Genomic DNA, 17,800 nt, shown 5'->3' with positions numbered 1-17,800 from the left:
CAATCTCTCCCTAGTGCTAGGAAAAAATCTTTCTGCTCCAAATTATGTCTGCCCATCATAATTATCTTTAAAGTACACTTTGTGAGTTATGCAGAAAGGGGCTGCGCTTTAGTTTGCAGAGCAATTACCTAGAAGTGAAGCAGCGATTCAAGATTTTATTTTTGCTTATTGTAAATCAATGTTGTCTCTATTTTTAAGCTAAAAGAAGGGAGATTTAGTTTAGATCTTAGGAAGATATTCTTTCTTGTGAGGTTAGCGAGGCACTGGCCCAGGTTGCCCAGGGAAGCTATGGCTGCCCCATCCCTGGCGGTGTTCAAGGCCAGGTTGGATGGGCCTTGGGCAGCCTGATTCAGTGGGAGGTGTCCCTGTCCGTGGCAGGGGGTTGGGACTGGATGGGCTTTAAGGGTCCCTTCCAACCCAAACCATTCTCTGATTTGTGTCCCCTCTTATTCTGGGTCGACACTGTATGAGATAGTGAAGCAAATGCAGAAATGAGTGTATGCATGCATTTAACAGAAGAAAGAGAACATTACCAACTTTTAAAGCAAAACCAGAGTTGTTCATAAAATGCTGGTAGGGCCAGTAGGATTAATGTGACATGCTGAACCCTCCATAGTATCTGTGAGAAAGCAGGTGAAAAGTTTTCTCTGGTCCAAGCTTAAGACACAGACAGCTTGAGAGGCTGCACAGGTAGCAAAACAGACCTTGGCAAGAGACAAGGGCAAATCTGGATAAGCATGTACCTGCCCTGCTTTGCTATGTGTTATGATGCTGTAGTATGATCCTTTGGACTCTGTACGTTGCTAGCAGTTATTTTGTGATTTGATGCTTCAGAGGCAGAGTTTCTGACTGTTTTTTCAAGGAACAGAAGCCATCTATCTGCTGAAAAAAATTGTGTGTCTCTGCTACTGTAGATTTTGCTGGGTATCTTGTGTTTCTCTTGTATGAAAGCTTTTTGGAATCATCACATGGAGGTAAGAGAATCTTTGGGACAATGTCATCCACCTGCTGGTACCAGGTGTAGGTAGAGCTTTTCTTAATTCTCTGTGCTGCTCATAGTGCATGCTATGACTGCAGAGAATAATGTTATACAACTGACATCATCATTTTCAGGAGTTTTTTTTCACTTAATACAATCACTTGAATTTGTAATTGAGGCTGCCTGCGACATCCTTTTAATCTAGTAATGGTATAACTCTATAGTATCCTATTTGAAGTGTCAGCATTAAGGAGGGAGAGTGAGCTTGATAGCTCGTAAGTGCGCTCATCCTTAATGCAATTATTAGTACTTTTAAATAACTTGTTCAAAAAGAGGGAGAGTGAGTTGCTAACTGCAAGTTCAAAGTTTTTCCCTCACCTTGGGATCCATTTTCATCCTTAGTGGAAGTGTGGAAGAAGGGAAGCCAAAGCAATGACGTAGCTTCTGCCTTTAGCCTTTGCTAGAAAAACATCCTGTTACACCTAATATCCTTCACAACAATAACAGACGTTGGTGACAGCCACTTGCGAGGTGTGGCTCTGATTCATGTTTGCGTCGTTTCCTCCTGCACACCCACCCCAAAATACGGTCCTGGAGCAGGGCTCCATGGTGGTTTTGTCCGCTTGGTCCTGCAGCAAGTCCAGGGCCTGTTCCAGCGTTGCCGTCTGCTTCTGAGGCTGCTTCTGCACTTTTTCCTTCTCAGTTACATCCTTTCTGAAGGCCTTGCTATACCCTTTGTAATCTTTGGCTTAAAAACTAGACCGGTGCTGCTCAAAGGTGTCCTAAACAGCAGCAAATCTGTGACTAGATGGGTCTGCGTTTCAGGGCAAGGAATGTGGTTGAGAGTGGTGCTCCCACTCTCTGTTTTGTGTGAGGACAGGTGGGATTATCAAGAGCTGCCCCGCATGCTCTCTCTTCCCCTGTCTCCTTTGGGTGCTTCTCTGAAAACATGGGGACAGAGTACTTTGAATATGTTTATATTTTTAGTCAGTTAAGAAGCACAGGAGGGAATCAGTAGTGGTAGACTGTTGGGATTATTTCTGAACCGTGTTTTATTCTTGTAGTCAACTATAATGGTACTGCAGGAGGCTTTATGATAAGCTGTAAAAACTCACCGCTGAGTGTGGCCGTTTAATGGTCACAGGGACTTTCAGAAAAGAATATAGTTTATTTTTATGTGGCATCCTTTAGAAAAAGGAAAAAAAAGGGAGGGGGGAAGAAGCCAGGAGGTATTTTACAGGGAGGAGGTGAAACAGGCAGGGAATGCTTCCAGGAGCTGCTTTGGAGAGAGTAAAGGTGAATTGGTATGTAAAGAAGGACAGGTACTATTTACAAGTGGGAAGAATGAGGGGAGAGAATGGAAAGTGAGAGTAATGGGAGGATGAAAATGGATATGGAGGAGTTGGACAGTACAAGAGGGGAAGATTATAGAAATTATAGAAAAGGAAATAAGAGAGGAGGTTACATTTGGGACTAGATAAGGTAGAAAAAGTTTTGGCGGGTGGGTAGAGTGATAGGTTTAGTGGGAGGTGGCTGCTAAGGGAGCAAGAGCTGTCTGTGAGAGGTGGGATGATGGCTGGGCAAGATGTTTTCCTGATCATATCAGTGGATTTCCATGCTTCTCCTGGAGATGATGGTTGTCGCCTAGTATGTGATTTCTGGGAGTTTAAGGAAACCCAATTCCAGTATCGGATTCATTGGTCGTGCCAGTAGTTTCCTCACAGGAACACTCTTTCCAAAGATGGTGTCTGTATGGGATTTGCATAGAAAGAAAGAATTCTAAGCAGAAATGCCCTCAGGTAGATCAAGCATCCAAACTCCTCTCTCAGTGATAAGAGTAGCCAAAATTACCACTGTCAAAGATAGCCCTTCATGGACCTAAGCTCTCTTGACTTCAGAATAAACTGAGAATGTAGCTGTTGTAATCCCACTGAGTGGCTCAGGCCATGAATACCCAGACACAAAGGCTTAGCAAGTAGCAGGATGAGAAGGGCATAAAAAGACATGCCACAGAGTGGCACCTCCTGCTCCACCTATTGAGGAAGGAATCTCACAACTCCATTGTAAAATCAGCATCAAACATCCAGTCTGAAATCCAGCACAAAAGTATTTCAGTTGCAGCCTGTGTCCACTCCTGTTAAGCCTTGATGATGCTATCTCTGTCTCAAAAGACGTCACAGGCCTTTGATAGATAGGGAGGTCTGGAGCCATTGGCAAATTGAGACAAGAAATAATTTCCCTTCCCCTGAACAATAAGTGAATGAGTTTTATGCAGACATAGTACTTGGCTTAAAAAAAAAAAACAAAACAGCCACCACTCCCTCCTAAGCAAACAAATAAGTCCCCCAAATAAACCCAGGATGTTTCACGACTGGAGAAGGAAACAGTGAGAGAAAATACTACAGAGCCGGAAGGCTGAAGAGCTTTAATTCCTCACTCTGAAGCAGAGTAGCGTAGATTTAATGGTCTCGGGAGGGCAGATAAGGAAGCTACAAGCAACAGAAGTAATTATAGCAAACTCTGCAGAAAATTAGCCTTTCTGAATGGGGTTATGGCTTGACCATTTGTGGGTACTTAATCTTAGCGTTTCCTCTGGATCCTCCCAATCAGTTTCCTACAGAGTGAAATCCTTGAAAGCCCAAAGCTTTCCTTAGGGTGCTGCAGGTTCCCCTTGGCTCACTGCCCTTCCAGCTCACTGCCTCTGGAGAGCATGACATAGGGACACCCAACAGGATCCAGATGGACGAGGGGTGCTCTTTGTGCCAATCTTACAATGTCGTCCTGTGGTGCGGCAATGGAAATGCCACTGTGAATTTCCATTCACTGTCTTTTTGCCTGAGATGAACCACTGAAAAAAAAAATATCCCAGGGAGAACTACTGTCTTCCTCTGACCTGCTTCCTACCCGGGTATGTGCGTGCTGCCTACTGTAGGCATTAGGGCTATAAAAGCTTATTGTCAAAACAATTCTGCTCTTGCTGAGACCGGAGAGACCAGGCGTGCGCCTTGAAAGACTTTAAATCTTGCCCCTCCCTGATGATTTGCAAAGTTTAATTTCTGTAATGGGCTTTGGTGACAGAGGCATTCACTGTTTTTCCAACAGGAATTGCTGAATGTATGAATGACTCATTCTGTAGGCGGGAGATATAATGGCAGCCTTCGATATCCTGATCTAAGGGTGGGGAGGTTGTGTGGGAGGGGAGGAATGGGGTACACTTTAAGTTAAATTATCCACCTTGCTTCTCCTTCATCAGGCAGCCCCTCCTTCTCTCAAAGTCCCCTCCTGGCCCAGTATTAGGATAATGCTGAAAGAGGGAAAGGGAAGGCTGAAGGACCTCCTGTGGGAGATGAAGTTTATAATATATGCATTTGCCTGGAAATGCCATAAGAAATTAATATTTGTTACAGAAACAGTGGGACTGCATTAATATTTTAATTTTAAATAAATATTTAATTTGAAAGCTTTGATTTGAAAGTGAATGAGACAGCCGTGACATGAACAGTTGTGCTGTTCCTGTTAAGAAATGTTAATGATTTATTGACAATGTCGGTAGCAATAACTTTACACTGTTTCAGTTGCATAATGCCTTTGAAATACTGGTAAAGTGATTACTGAGAACAAAAAGCAGGCTGGCTTCAGCAGCCCTTTTGGGAAGGACTTGTGTTGGAGAAAAGTGTGATTTCCTCCAGAAAGAGGGTTCCACCCAGTGCCCTGGAGCCGGGCAGGCTAGGGCGTTGGGTGGCCGCCCTCTCCTCAACATCACCGTCCTACACCAATTTCATCCATCTCTCTTGCCTGAGGTGGCCCAAGTCAACACATCACTCTGGCACTTGTTCCTGAAGAGTAAGGCTAAACCTGGAGGGGCTGAGAGCTTCCCAGAGCCAGACTTCTCAGTCGGCTTCCCACAGTGACTCCTGTAATGGACCTCAGCACCTTTTATAGCTGAAAATGGCTTGCTCCAGGGTTTCTTATGGCCTTTCTGGCTGAAGATGACTCAGAGGTATCTGTTAATTTACATTCAGTAATCTTAAACATCAAAACCATCTTAATCGCTCAAAGGGTGAGAGGTTTATTTTGTACATTTTAAAGGGTTGTTGAAACTGTACCTATAGTTTCTGGGAGCTCTCAGGGTTTTACTCTGGGGTGTGAAGGTGGTGAGGGAACAGAGGAAAGCAAACATTGCTGTTACCTCATGAGCATCCTGAGCTTAATCTTAAATTGCAGCTGAAACTAGAAGTCCTCAGCTGAACGTGGCTCCAGTGAACCTGAACGACATGCCTGCAGCCTGTAAGTTTTGGTTCTGAGGACTTTCTTTTCCTATAGTTTTTAAATCCATCGAAAACTCTTAACAAAAAAGTTTTCCTCTGTTGAATAAATAGGGATGTGGAATATTTTTGCGACATGGTCTGTTACCCATTAGCTCAGAACAAGGAAAATTCATCTAAAAAATAATTAAAGAGACACTTTGGCGTGGTGTCTTGAAAGCCGTACCATGCTGTAGGTTCCCAATTCCAGAAATGTGTTTCTTCTTAAGGCCAATCTTTGCACAAAATTAAGAGAAAAATGAAACCTAAATTCACAATGTGACCCAATCTAAACAAACAGATTCCCTCTCTCTCTCTCTCTCTCCAAGTTCTATGCTATTGTTACAATCAGCCTTAGTAAATGTAAGTTAGTGCAGTGAGGAAACAAAACTGCAATATAGGATGCGGTTTAAAGTACTTTCTTTTGAGCCTGATAATCTTTCTCAGTTTTCAATTGCATTTTTCTGATTACAGTTTTGGTGAATTTAATGGCAGTAAAAGACGTTAGGCATTGAAGGATGGACCAGGCTTGCAAATGTCAGCCTGTTTTTGTGTTGCTGCGCCTCGGCCCTGGTCCTTCTACTACCTCTTTGTACCTTCAGGTGGATTCTAGGTGAGGTTTTGAGGAGTCATGATGTCCTCCACTAAATCAGCTCCCAGAAGGAAATAAGGAAATAAGAAAAGACCAGATCAGTTTCGTTACCTTGGTCATCCTTGACGAGGTTGGAAAAAGAACAGCTATTGCTGCACTCTGGTAGGGAATTAGAAGTTGAATAGATTAACACCAACTCCTTTTTAAACCTTCCACTTCCACTGACATGGTTGGAAAGGTGGACACTAACATAACTCTATAGGTCTTGGTTTGGACTGATTTGCCCCAGATGATACAACGGGATTTATCACGCCACTCACCTTTAGAGGGAAAGCTGCCCTCATTCCTCATGACATAATTGCTGTAAGCTCCACATACAGCTTTTCCTGTTCAAAGTTGGCAATGCATTATTTGCCACAAAGCACGCACTGGTTTGGAGCGCTTGACGTTTTAAGGGATTGAAATATTGTGAATACTCCTAAGGAGGCTGATTTCATTTGTGAACAAAAAGCCTCCCTAGTTTTCATAGTAACTATTCAGTAAACTGTTCTGACAACAACTCAAGTCTGATCAAATTAAAATCAGTCCAACCTTTTGTTGCAATAAACTGAACTGAAAAGATTTTGTTATCCTAGAAAGAGTTGCTAACCTTTCTGGGCAGGTCCTATAGCATTTAATAGTAAAGGGTATCCTCTTGTATAAATATTGTCAATGATGGAATTTAATGACATTTGTATGGCGCTATAGAAATGTACTTTAGAGAATTAATTCTGAAGTCTGTAGGTTTAAATGTTTTCTAAAAATAGCATTGAATATACACAGGGCTTTGTGCTTCTATGCCTATTTAGTTTTGGAGAATGTTTTCATGTATTATTTGGGTTTTCATTTGATGCACTTTTCTTTTTCCTCGTTCTTTTTTAAAGCATTGGTGGCAAAGGAATGAAAGGAGGCTATTTTTCGCTACCGGATAAATTTTGATATTTCAATTCTAGTTTTTGCCTCCTGAGGAATTTTCTATTTTCTTGAGATTCTTAACCAGGTCATTCACGTACTCATCGGTTTAATTACCTGCCTTAGGAGTCTATCTGAGCTGCCATTTCAACAGTCACTCTATTTAATGCATCCAAGTCTGTGCACAGATGTACTCGTGCAATAACAAGTGGTTTTAAAACTAGGATACGTGAAATATCCTCCAATACAAACAAAGTTACAGTTTTCCAAGCTCCAGTTCTCTGCAGCTTTTCTAGCTCTCCATACAATGTTTTCTGGTTTTCTATGCTAGTGGGCAAACAGGGTTTGACACTCCATGGCGAGCTGAGCTGCATCAGAGAGATCTGCTACGTATCACTGAGAACCGGGTATCACCTCAAAGAGCAAAGGGAATTTTTGAAAGCCCTGTTCAATGCATTAACAGTGAACTGGCGATAAAGTCAAACCCCTGCTTAGGCATTTCGATTGAGAGTTGCCATCCAACTAGAGCCAGTGGTGGGTCTTGGCTGAAAATTTATTTATACCTTAAGAAAGATAGAGATGGATTTCACCAGTTTAAATGCAGCTTTAGTGCAGATGAAAGCAATAGGGGGTGGTGCAGAAAGCACAGGCTGCCACCGCCCTCACATATGGCAATTGTTTCCTATAATCCTGGCTATATTATATTTATTTCACACAGTGACATATCACAGAAAGCCATTGATTCCAAATTCTTAATGAAAAAACAACCCCAACCTGCAGATTTAGTGAGGGCTGTCCTCCAATTTTTTGTGTTTTCCTGATGGTTTTCTTTCTCCTTCTGCTTTTCATCTGTCTGGTTTCTATTTCCATTCTTTCTGTTCTTTCCTTCTCCGTTTTGTTTTGTCTTGTTTTGGTTTTTCTTTTTACCGTATTTGAAGAATCTCAGTTGGACTGAGAAGCCTGGGAGGTATGAGTGGAATGTTTTGATTTAATACATCCCTGCCTGAATTTTCTTTTGATGAATCAATTAAATATCTGTGGATTCTGGGGGCAGAATATTGGGGAGCACAAGAGGATGAAGCAGCCAGGGTGCAAGGCCAGTATGAGGATGGGGAAGCTTGATAGCCTCACTCGGGTCTGCAAGTGAGGACTCTGGAGTGTTTGCTTCAGGTGCAAGGGGATGATAGACACAGTTAGGAGACTTTTCAAACTCTGAAGCTCAGCACATGACTGAGAGGATTTGGTATATCTTCCAGGCAGGAGGATAATTACCTTCCTCTGTGATGCTGAATCCCTCCTGCCTGGCTCTGAACTTCAGGTTTAAGGTATTTCCACACCTGGCAGAGGCTGGTTCAGATGTGGGGTGTGTTATGTTCAGACTGACATAGCCTCCTGTGTCAGCCTGGGGCAGGAGTTAGCCTTTAGCTGCGGATCTATGGTGATCTCAAGAACCCAAGGTGAGGATCAGTCAGACTGGGAGAGTTTGAGTCAAGGACTTGGGCGCTGATTGCTGTGAGCACAGGACAAACTGCTCAATTCCGATCTGCTGCTGAAGGCTGTGACGGCCTGGCTGGGAGGGTTCCCCGCTTGGCTCCGTACCTTGTGTGCATGGGACTCTGCAGCTGTGTTTTTCAAATGCCATTCAAATGAAAGCAGAAAGGGGAAATCCCATTTCACTGGGAAAAGCTCTCAAATTCCAAGAGAAGCTTTTCCTCTGAATTCTGTCTTTTGGCTTTCTTGCTGCAGAATGACACAGAGCGTCTCTCTCTTGATCAATTTGTTTATCATTTACTTGATTGTCTTCTTCAATAGCAAGACACGACAAGTTGCTCTTGTTAATCCTGTTAGTACTGGCATTGGAGCAGAAATTTAGTTTAGCAAAAACATTTGGGTATGTTAAAATTTCTGGTAGGTGATGGCTGTGAGTACCAAAACATGGCCTGATATGTTTGAGTTTTCTAGATCATTCCTGAGCTATGTATTTCCGTCTGTCTGAGTTCTGCTTCTTGTTTCTCCCCAAGTCCATTTACATGCCAGGCTAGACGTCTGGCTTTCGGAGCAGTTTGTGTGGCTCTTTGGATATAGAACCAACAGTGTGCTGCCTGCCCTTTGGGGGAGCTCAGAGAGCGACAAGCAGAACCATTTTTCTCCATCCCCACCTCTGGGACCCACTTCTCCTTCAGCAGCCGATGCCACCCAGCCCGAGGGAGCCCACCCGCTGCTTCTGCCGTGTTCCTCCTCCAGGACCGCTGATAATGACCTCTCTCTCTTTAATGTTTTAAAAATGATATATGGCTACAGGGAAATGTCAGAGTAGAGCACTGGAAGACTGATGACTTCCCATGTATCTTCTGAGCAGGTACCCACCTAGCAGAGGCCCTGCGAGCCTTTCCAAGGCAGCCCCCCCCCCACCTCTCTGCACCCACACATGCTATTTATCTTGTGGGGAAAACATTAGTAGGACTAAGAGGATAGTTTAGGCTCCAGAGCTCACCCAGTCCTTGACCTCTCGGCTGAGACTTGCCGATGGGGCAGTGACTAATTAATAGCAACTGCAGTGATGTGTTTCATGTTGTGGATAGATGCCTCTTTGGGTGGAATGTATCTGCTAAGGTACCGTATGTTTACAAAGGCAGGGTGTCCCTGTGTAGTAAGTGAGCCCCCATCTTTTCTGTCTTAGAGTTATTTGAGTGTCTGGTGCTGTCTGGTACGTCTTTGATTCAGTGAAACAGCCTTTTCTGTTCCCTGTCACCCTCTCAGTTTGATCATGACTATTTTGGGAGCCTCAGTAGCCCAGTGCATCCTGGAGAGGGATTTGAGGTGGCCCTGGCAGATGGCAGGGTGGGCTTGTGGGTCCTGTCGTGGATACAGCTCTCTGGAGTTACAGACTCATAAACAAAGTACCAGTATTTACAAATTACTAGCAGATGAGAATCATAAGGAGTTTTTATCTTCCCAGTCACTTGACTGCTTGTCTTGTCCCCTCTCCTTCCCAACCACGTCTAATTCTCTTCCCCCAGCGTTTGACACAACCCCAGAAATACTGGAGGATTTGAGTGAAATAATCTGTGAGCCTCAAAACACATTCTGCTTTTTTTTTTTTTTTCCAGAGCAACGTCTGATAATTCCTCCTCTTGGCCCCTCAGAAATTCCTCACTGGGCAAGAAGTGCAGAAGCGATAAAAATAGTGTTCTGCAATTCTGAGTTTCAGCATCCTGGTTTCATCTGAGGATCTTAAATGTCTGGACAAACAGACTTTTAAAACAAGCATCATTTCAGTCTCCTTAAATAAGACCCGAAAGGAGGGCAAAGAGTTTTTTATGTTTTTGTTGGGCTTTTAAACCTGTCCAGAAGGGACAGGCACCTCCATGCAGGGCTTTTGATGCCAGGAGGGTCTGGAGAGGGTACTGGAGCTCGTTCCTGCCAGAGGCTGCAGGGAAGCCCTTCACCCACCGCTGTGGTGGGTGCCGGCTGGGCATGGTGCTGTGGGCACTTGCTGAGACCCAGGAGGTCCTTCATCCTCTCAGTATCTTTTGCTTTAGGCTGTGATTTTGCTGCCCCCATCAGTCTGCTGGTTTAGGAACCTGCCTCCTTTGCCTGTCCCGTGCTCTCTCATATAGGGATGTGGCCCTGCAGAAGTGAGAGGTAAAGAACCTGGTCCCAAAGTCATCCCATGGGACCCATCAGGGCTGCTCTCGTGAGCCTTGTGCATCCTCACGTGTGCGTGTCGGGTCACGGGGACCTTGCCTTGGAGTGGCGACTGGACACTACATAGGTGAGGTCTTCGGTTGTTCTCTTCATGCCTGAGCAAGAATTTCTTGAAGACATTCCATCCCAAACTCCCAGAATTAGAGTACACAGTCCAATTTAAAATGGACCCACTGAATTAATCATCATTTACATGGTTTAATTGAAGAGGAAGAATGTGCCCCGTTGCTTACATCATCTGCTGTGTCTTTTTGCTGTCACCACAGTGCTGTAGGGCAGACATTATTGCCCCACCCGAAAGAATGTATTTCAAGAACGTAGTGAAAAAAAATAAAAAGAATATGTAACTTTTCTGGAAATACGATATTTCATGAGAAAAATCTGAAGGATAAAGTAACCGAATTCCAGGCGAACAGGCATCAGTATTGTTAGCAAATACAGCTCTCTGCAGGGCAAAAAAGAGTGGAAAGCCAGGTTTAAATAGGAATTTATGGCCACTGACTGCAAATTACCTTATAAAAATACTGATACCTTCATAAAGTCATCATTTATATGTTTAGTCTTGATTGTCATTTATTGCACTCCTTAATTGTTCAGTAAACTTTTCTGGATTACACGGTGTATTTCAAACTGACGGGAAGCTGTTCTATTGATGTAAATTAACTTGGTGTGTGCTTTACATATGGGACAACCGGGGGACCAGCAGGAGAAGAGTCTCTTCTCCACTAATAAAGGCAGTGCGGAACTGGTGTGTTCTGACTCCTGCTCAAGCTAGCATAGTTGAAAGGAATTGAGAGTGTGCAGGCAATAAAGGACTCTTAAACTCAGCATTGTTGTTAGTATGGAGTGTGACAGTAAAGGCAGCACACAGAGTTCTAATTATTTATGCTTTTTAGAATAGGAGGGGGAAGAACAGATAGAGGAAAACATGTAAAAAACTGCTAAATTTACCCTGAGTTGAAATTAGGTGTTCTGTTAAATCTTTTCCGGGGCTGAATATGTTTGACAATTTTTTATTGTTGTTTTTTCATTTATTAGCATTTCTGCATTTTCTTGGGCTCAGGAGGAGCTGTAAGCACATTCCACCTAACGCAATGCTGTCTCATCATCTTGATACCAAACGAGTGGTTCAATCTCCTAAGAGGTGCTGGAATTTACAGGTTTCATAGCACGAGATGCCCAATCCTTTTTTTTTTTTTTCTTTGAAGCTGCTCTCAACTCTTTGGGTTTCATTCCCCGCTATTCTGTGGAGGCAGCGTGATTCCTCTCATACCACTGTTGATTGCATAAAATATTCCCTGAGTCCAACACATTGCATTAAAATCTGGTGTCTGGGCCCTGTCTGATTCTGAACAGCGTAGCTGTTGGATTGCATTTCAGCGATCCTCAACCCGAAGCCAAGTTTGGAGAGACTTGATTGGGATATCGGTGAGGGGTAAAAACCATGCAAACCTCTGCTGTGATTGATGGAATTGTGCGCAGTGAAGACAAATATGTACAAATACTTGCCCAAAATAGTAGGGCCTCAATTCAGCTGTAACTGGCAGACTTTTCCACTCGACTTTCAAGAAACATTGTTTTTAATTGACCTTCTTGTGAGTCATTTGAAGAGGCAACACTGCCTTTCGCAAGGAGGGTTTCAAGTGGTGGACTCACCCATCAAATGTAAAATTAGTAATTTAACTCTATCAAGAGTGATTAAACCTGACCCCCAGGGAGCCCAAAATGATGCTGTGTGACTTCCTTCCCTAATTAACACAGAACAAATGTGAAAATGTGTACATTACAGTAAATTGTGTGCTAATTGGCGTTATAGAAATAATAAATACAAGGGAGAAATGGGCATATAATTTCCAACATATTTGAGGGGTTTTGCAGTCTGGTTGTGAATAGGAGAGAAAAAAAAAGTCAAAATTTGACAAAACCATTATTTGTTATGATTTATTCACTCAGCTCGAGTCTTGAACCTGGGAGTTATTGGCAGCTTCAGCTAAGATTCCTGCTGAGTATTTGTGCTTATAATGACTGCATACAGCATGTAGCTCAATGCTGTTTTTTTGGCATAATATCATAAATATCTATTTTAATTCTTGTCTCTATATGTATGTGGAGGGTTTGGTGCTTTTTTTCCTTTTTCTTGCAAAAATACCTCTAGATGTAGGACAATATCCTGTTCCCTTTACTTAGGAGAGTACTCCACTTGAGTTCAACAGGAGGATTATTCTCCTTGGGTGGACCCCTTATGCCAGAAGGCCCGTACATCACTTAAATACTGGCTTAAGTAAGGAGTAAATGTCCATCTGTGCAGGGTAGAATTTCATCTATTGTCAGGGAAGTTAGATCTGACCCATCGACTTTAGGAATCCTACATTTATTTACTATTACTAAAATCACATCTTCTCCTCTGTTCTTTATCACTCAGGACTCAAGAGTTTTTGTATCACATTTTCCTTATACTTTTGCTGCGTCTTAGAAATAGAAATCATTGAAAATGTAATTTATGTTCTAGAGGCAAATTCCATCTGTTGATGCTTTCTTCTGTGAGCACAGAAAGCTGAGTTTCTTGGGCCTTTCCTTTGCCGCAAGACTAGCTCAGAATTTGTTACTGGAATTGCTGTCTGATGCATCAGAGTGTTGCATCTTGGTCACAGTGAAGCCCTCTCTTTTTTTGCCAGTAATGTCATAAGAGATAGAAGGTCAAGTATGATCAAAATGAAAAGTTGCAGTGCCATAAAATTGAAACGTTTCAATAATTTTCATCGATGATTTCGGCCAAATCATAATGTCCCTGAGAAACACTGTGATTTCACGGAACTATGTTTTTTCCACCGGAAAAACTGGAACCCACGTTATTTAAGTTAAAGAGTCTGCTCTTCAGATTCTGCGTGGGCAAAATTCCCGGGGACTTTGAAGGAGCGATCAAGTGGAGAAAGCAGTGTCCTTGGGAGCAGGACTCTTCCTAGTTTAGCTCTCTAAACAGGTTCTCTCTAAATTTTTGATTCTTTGTTTGATTTGCATTGGCTTCTGCGTGTTAAGTTGGAATCGTGAGGTGCAGTACTTAAGCTCTGCTTATTTCTGCTGAGCAGGCACATACATGTAAGCATCTTTTTTGCATCTCTCTGAGTTCTGCAGAACGTTTCTGCGAGTTAATATCGCGGAATAGTTTGTTTCTTCACTAACGGTTTCCTCTTGCTTGTTGAGAGCTTCAGCTGCTTTGAGGTCTTGTATTAAAAAGTTTGTAGATGCTGCCAGTGTTCTGTATCTTTTCTGTAAGCAGAGCTGTTGTGGAGGGAAGAGTTGTACTGTTGGAGAGGGGCTGTGCAACTGGAGTTCTCCTTGACTTCTGGTAGGACTTTGTGGATATATCCAACATCTCTGGAAACGCCGATTGTACTTTCTTTAGTGTTTGCAAATTAGTAAGGAGCAGACAAGCCATCTATTGGAAGCCTTGCAAGCATGCAATGACTCTTTCTCATGGAAAAAATCACTTCTGTTAATTATATTGTGTATATTTTAAGTGTTAGAAATCATCACAAACTCATATTGACAGGTTGATCTGCAAAAGCAGAAAGATTACAGGAAAACTCTCATGTGTGGTTGCTGTTAAAAGTTTACAGGAATGCAAGGTGTGACAATAATTAGTTCTGAAACGGTAGAGGAGGAAGATGTGGGTTACTGGGTTTGTGACTGAATTTGGTGAGATTTAACTTCGTTCTACTGGTCTCCTTGTGAGTGGGATAGTGGTCCGTAGATTCAGAGTGTGCTCCTGCTAAGTCATTTCCACTTATTAAGTACTCAGAAAAATCCTTTTTGTTGCCATCAGGGGGAGCTTTTGAGATCTTTCAAGAGTGAAAAAAAAATATTAAAAAAAAAAAAAGAGAGAGAGAAAAAAAAGAAACGTCCCAGCTCAGAAACAGAGATCTACAAACCAGCAAGCAGCCAGAATCTTACCTGTGGCTACAACTAAGCCAAGGAAACCAGGGGAGCTGAATTCCTTAGGCTGAAAATTTAGCAATATTGAGAGAGGATTTTTTTTGTCTCAACCCACCAATAATATTAATAATTTTTTTTTCATTGTTATTTCAAAAAACCCAGGAGCCTTTGGAGCATTGAAAAGCCAAATCCTGCTCTGTTGTTACAGCTTCTGGAAGGCAAATGCTCTTCAAAAAGCTTCTCTCCTTTTAGTTCCTGATGATTCGATGGGGACCTTTGATGCAACATTTGGATTAGCTGCACACAACTGCACTGAGGGGGACCACAAAAGGGGGAGCCTGGCTGATTGCATAACTTTAAGAAAATAATAAGAGGAAAAGAAAGAATTAGGAAAAGAGAGAGTGAGAAAACAGAGAAAGAAAGAAAAGAAAGGAAGGAAGGAAAGAAAGAAAGAAAAAAGAAAGAAAGAAAGCAATTAAAAAAATATCTGAGACTCAAGTTTCAAGACTCTTTATGTGCTGCAGAGGAGCATAAGGTTTACCAGCAAAGTGCAACGGGGAGTCTGAGAGGAGAAATAGCTTTCTCTTTTGCCAAGAAAAAAAAAATAGGAATGTGTGTTTTGGACTGGACTGAGACAGAAAGCTGGGGAGATTGCAAAAAGGGGGGTGCAGGATTTTTGTCACATTGATCCATTCATCTTGATTGTCTTCTTTAAAAAATAAATAAGAGGGGGGGAAAGTGATAGGGTGAAGGAGGAAGAGAGGAAAAGAAGGGGAGAAAAAAGAAAACAGCAAAAGTGTTTGAACCTCTGGAGCTATCTGCTCCTTCAAGCTGATTGATTAGTCATGATCCCTGCAGTTTTAATGGGAATCATTCAATTGGGAAGGTGGAGCACCCTAGAGTAGATTAGCATATTCTTGTTTACTCATCTTCTGAGGGGCTTTTTCTCTTTTCTTTCATTTTGTGGAGAAGAAGGGAGGGGGGGAAGTTGGGGGGAAGGAGGGGGTTGTGGCTTATGTTATAAAGGAGGCCAAAAAAATAAATAGATTAGAGCATCTTTTGGGGGGAGGGAAATCAGTGGGTCTGAGTCTTGGAGAAAGCTGGGGGGGGGGGGGTGTTGTTTTGGTTTTTTGTTTTGTTTTGTGTGTGTGAGAGAGCGTGTGTGTGTTTTTTTTAAGAAGAAAAAAATAAAGGGAAGAAAATCCAGCAGAGAAAAGAAGAGAGAGAGGAATTCCAGCTGTGGAGGAATAGAGGAGAAGAAGACAGATAGAGGAGGAAGAACAGAGAAATACATTTCAACCAAGAAGGAGTTTTGATTTATTTTATTTTTATTTGTTTTAAGGGGAAAAAAATCTATAAGCAGGAAAAAGAAAGAAAGAAAAAGAAAAAAAGAAAAGAAAAAGCAACTGAGAAGGGTTATAAAAAGAGCAAATACCAAGAAGGGTGAACAAGAGAAGAAAGTCAAGGCAAGGAGGAGCCCAAAGCTGGCAGATCGGGAGGATTTGCAGGGGAGAAGGGGGGGGAAGATTGGAAATGCAGCTCTGGAGTTTGCTGCTGCCTCTTGCGCTTCTCTGTACAGCCCTAGCCAGTGGACCCGAATGTGGGATGGACGAGCGCTCGCGCAGGGCGAGGAGGGACACCAGGCACAGCCGCCAGCTCCTCCACTCTGCCCCGGGCACCTGTGCCACCAGGTTAGCCCGTGGCAGGCGTTCCGCTGCTGGGCTGGAGCCTGGGCAGGTTCCCCGCAGGAGGCAACAGCGGGAGGTGAAGGACGAAGAGGAGTCCCTTACCCCAAGCAGGGCGCTCTATTTCAGTGGACAAGGTGATCAGCTGCGGCTGAAGGCAGATATTGAGCTGCCCCGAGATGCCTTCACTTTGCAAGTGTGGCTGAAAGCTGAAGGAGGACAGAGATCTCCGGCTGTCATTGCAGGTAGGTAGTTGGTCGTGCCTGTGGCTGCAGCATCCCTTTTACGTTTCGGGAGCCGGCAGAACAGCCAGCTGTAGGTGTGCGTGTGTATAGTATATGTGTGTGTACATCTCCATGTGCGTGTGTGCCTTCCGACCTACCGATGTGTGTGAGTGCATGTGTAAACACGCTCGGGTGCGTTTATTATAGATCTATTTGGTAAAATACCAGAGCTCGGCAAACTGTCTGAAAGTATATGCTCGCAGAAAAAAAGTTATGTAAACTTTTGCATAGGGAAATGGCAGAATCCTGGGTAGTTTCTTTATTTCTGGGTGTATGGATTAAGGTGCAGACAGGACAGAGAGCTCTTACGGTGGGTTTTTACCTAATTTTCAGGTTGGAAAACTGTCAGTAGAGCGTTTGAAAGTAGCTTGTATGTATGTATGACAAGAAATGCATGTGTGTCTCGTGTATGGCTGCAAAGAATGCCTATCTAAGGTCCCTGTATGATTTCCTTAGTTTTATTAGCTTTTTAGTGTACTTCACTGTCACCTTTTTAGATGCAATGTTAGCATGTGGTTTCCGAAAAGCTTTAAAGGAACTTTTGGCTATTGTGAAACCTCAAATGAATCAAATGAGTTTATAAAGTTCCCAACCCCTCGGCACTCAGCTGGGGCTGGGACTTGCACTGCAGCTAGAGGATGTGTGGAGTATTTTTGTCTCCTTTTAGCAATGGCAAGTGTAACACAAATGATTGTAAGGTCAAATAGCCCTATAAAATCATTTAGTGCTCAAAGCAGCTACCAGTCTAAGCTGTCTGAGCTGAACAATAATGAGGAATATTGCACCTTTCTTATTTAAATTTTATGAGCCCATCATGAATTTGGGTCCTTTGCCCCCACATTCGCTCCCTCTCTCCCGCCACCTCCCACCCTCGCCCTGTTTTGGTGATAAAGTGCAGCGAAGTTGTCGTGAAACCGGATACTTTTCGAAGGGTTACAAACCCTTATAAATGTCGCCACATCCATCTTTGCTCTGAAGGAAGTCCTAGAACATGGAAATGCCCTTAAAAAAAAAAAGAAAACAAGGCAGAAAGAGAAACGGGTATTGGGGGGGGCAGACATGTTTTACAGTTCTTTTGGCAAGGAGATTCCCTGAAAAGTACAAAGTTTCCATGTCCTAGGATGCCTTAAAGAGACAGGGAGGATTTCCCCTTTCCCTTTAACTGGAGTCACTTCCTACCAGAAGGCAGCAGATGCTGCTCGCCATCCCCTGCCACCCTCCCATTCCATGAGGTTCTCCATCCCCGCTGCCCCATCCCTGACCTGTGCGACCCTCCTCTGGCAAGAAAGTTGCTTTGTCCGAAGGAAAACAAAAACTGAGATGAACTCAGCAGTGCGTTTCCTTAACTTTCCCCAATTCCAGCT

At 43.1% G+C, this 17,800-nt stretch overlaps 1 protein-coding gene across 1 annotated transcript in view; it reads left to right on the top strand.

Moving 5' to 3' along the window:
* The first annotated feature begins 15,988 nt into the window (after window positions 1–15,988).
* The window catches only part of PAPPA (pappalysin 1), a 183,923-nt gene continuing 182,111 nt past the window's right edge, over window positions 15,989–17,800 (top strand). The window contains exon 1 of the mRNA XM_009569421.2: window positions 15,989–16,397. Within this exon, the coding sequence (XP_009567716.2) occupies window positions 16,001–16,397 (397 nt within the window). The 5' untranslated portion in view covers window positions 15,989–16,000. The remainder of the gene's footprint in view (window positions 16,398–17,800) is intronic.

Source organism: Cuculus canorus, chromosome 19, assembly GCF_017976375.1.
Source record: "Cuculus canorus isolate bCucCan1 chromosome 19, bCucCan1.pri, whole genome shotgun sequence".
NCBI classification, from domain to species: domain Eukaryota; kingdom Metazoa; phylum Chordata; class Aves; order Cuculiformes; family Cuculidae; genus Cuculus; species Cuculus canorus.
This window is presented reverse-complemented; position numbering and strand designations above follow the sequence as displayed.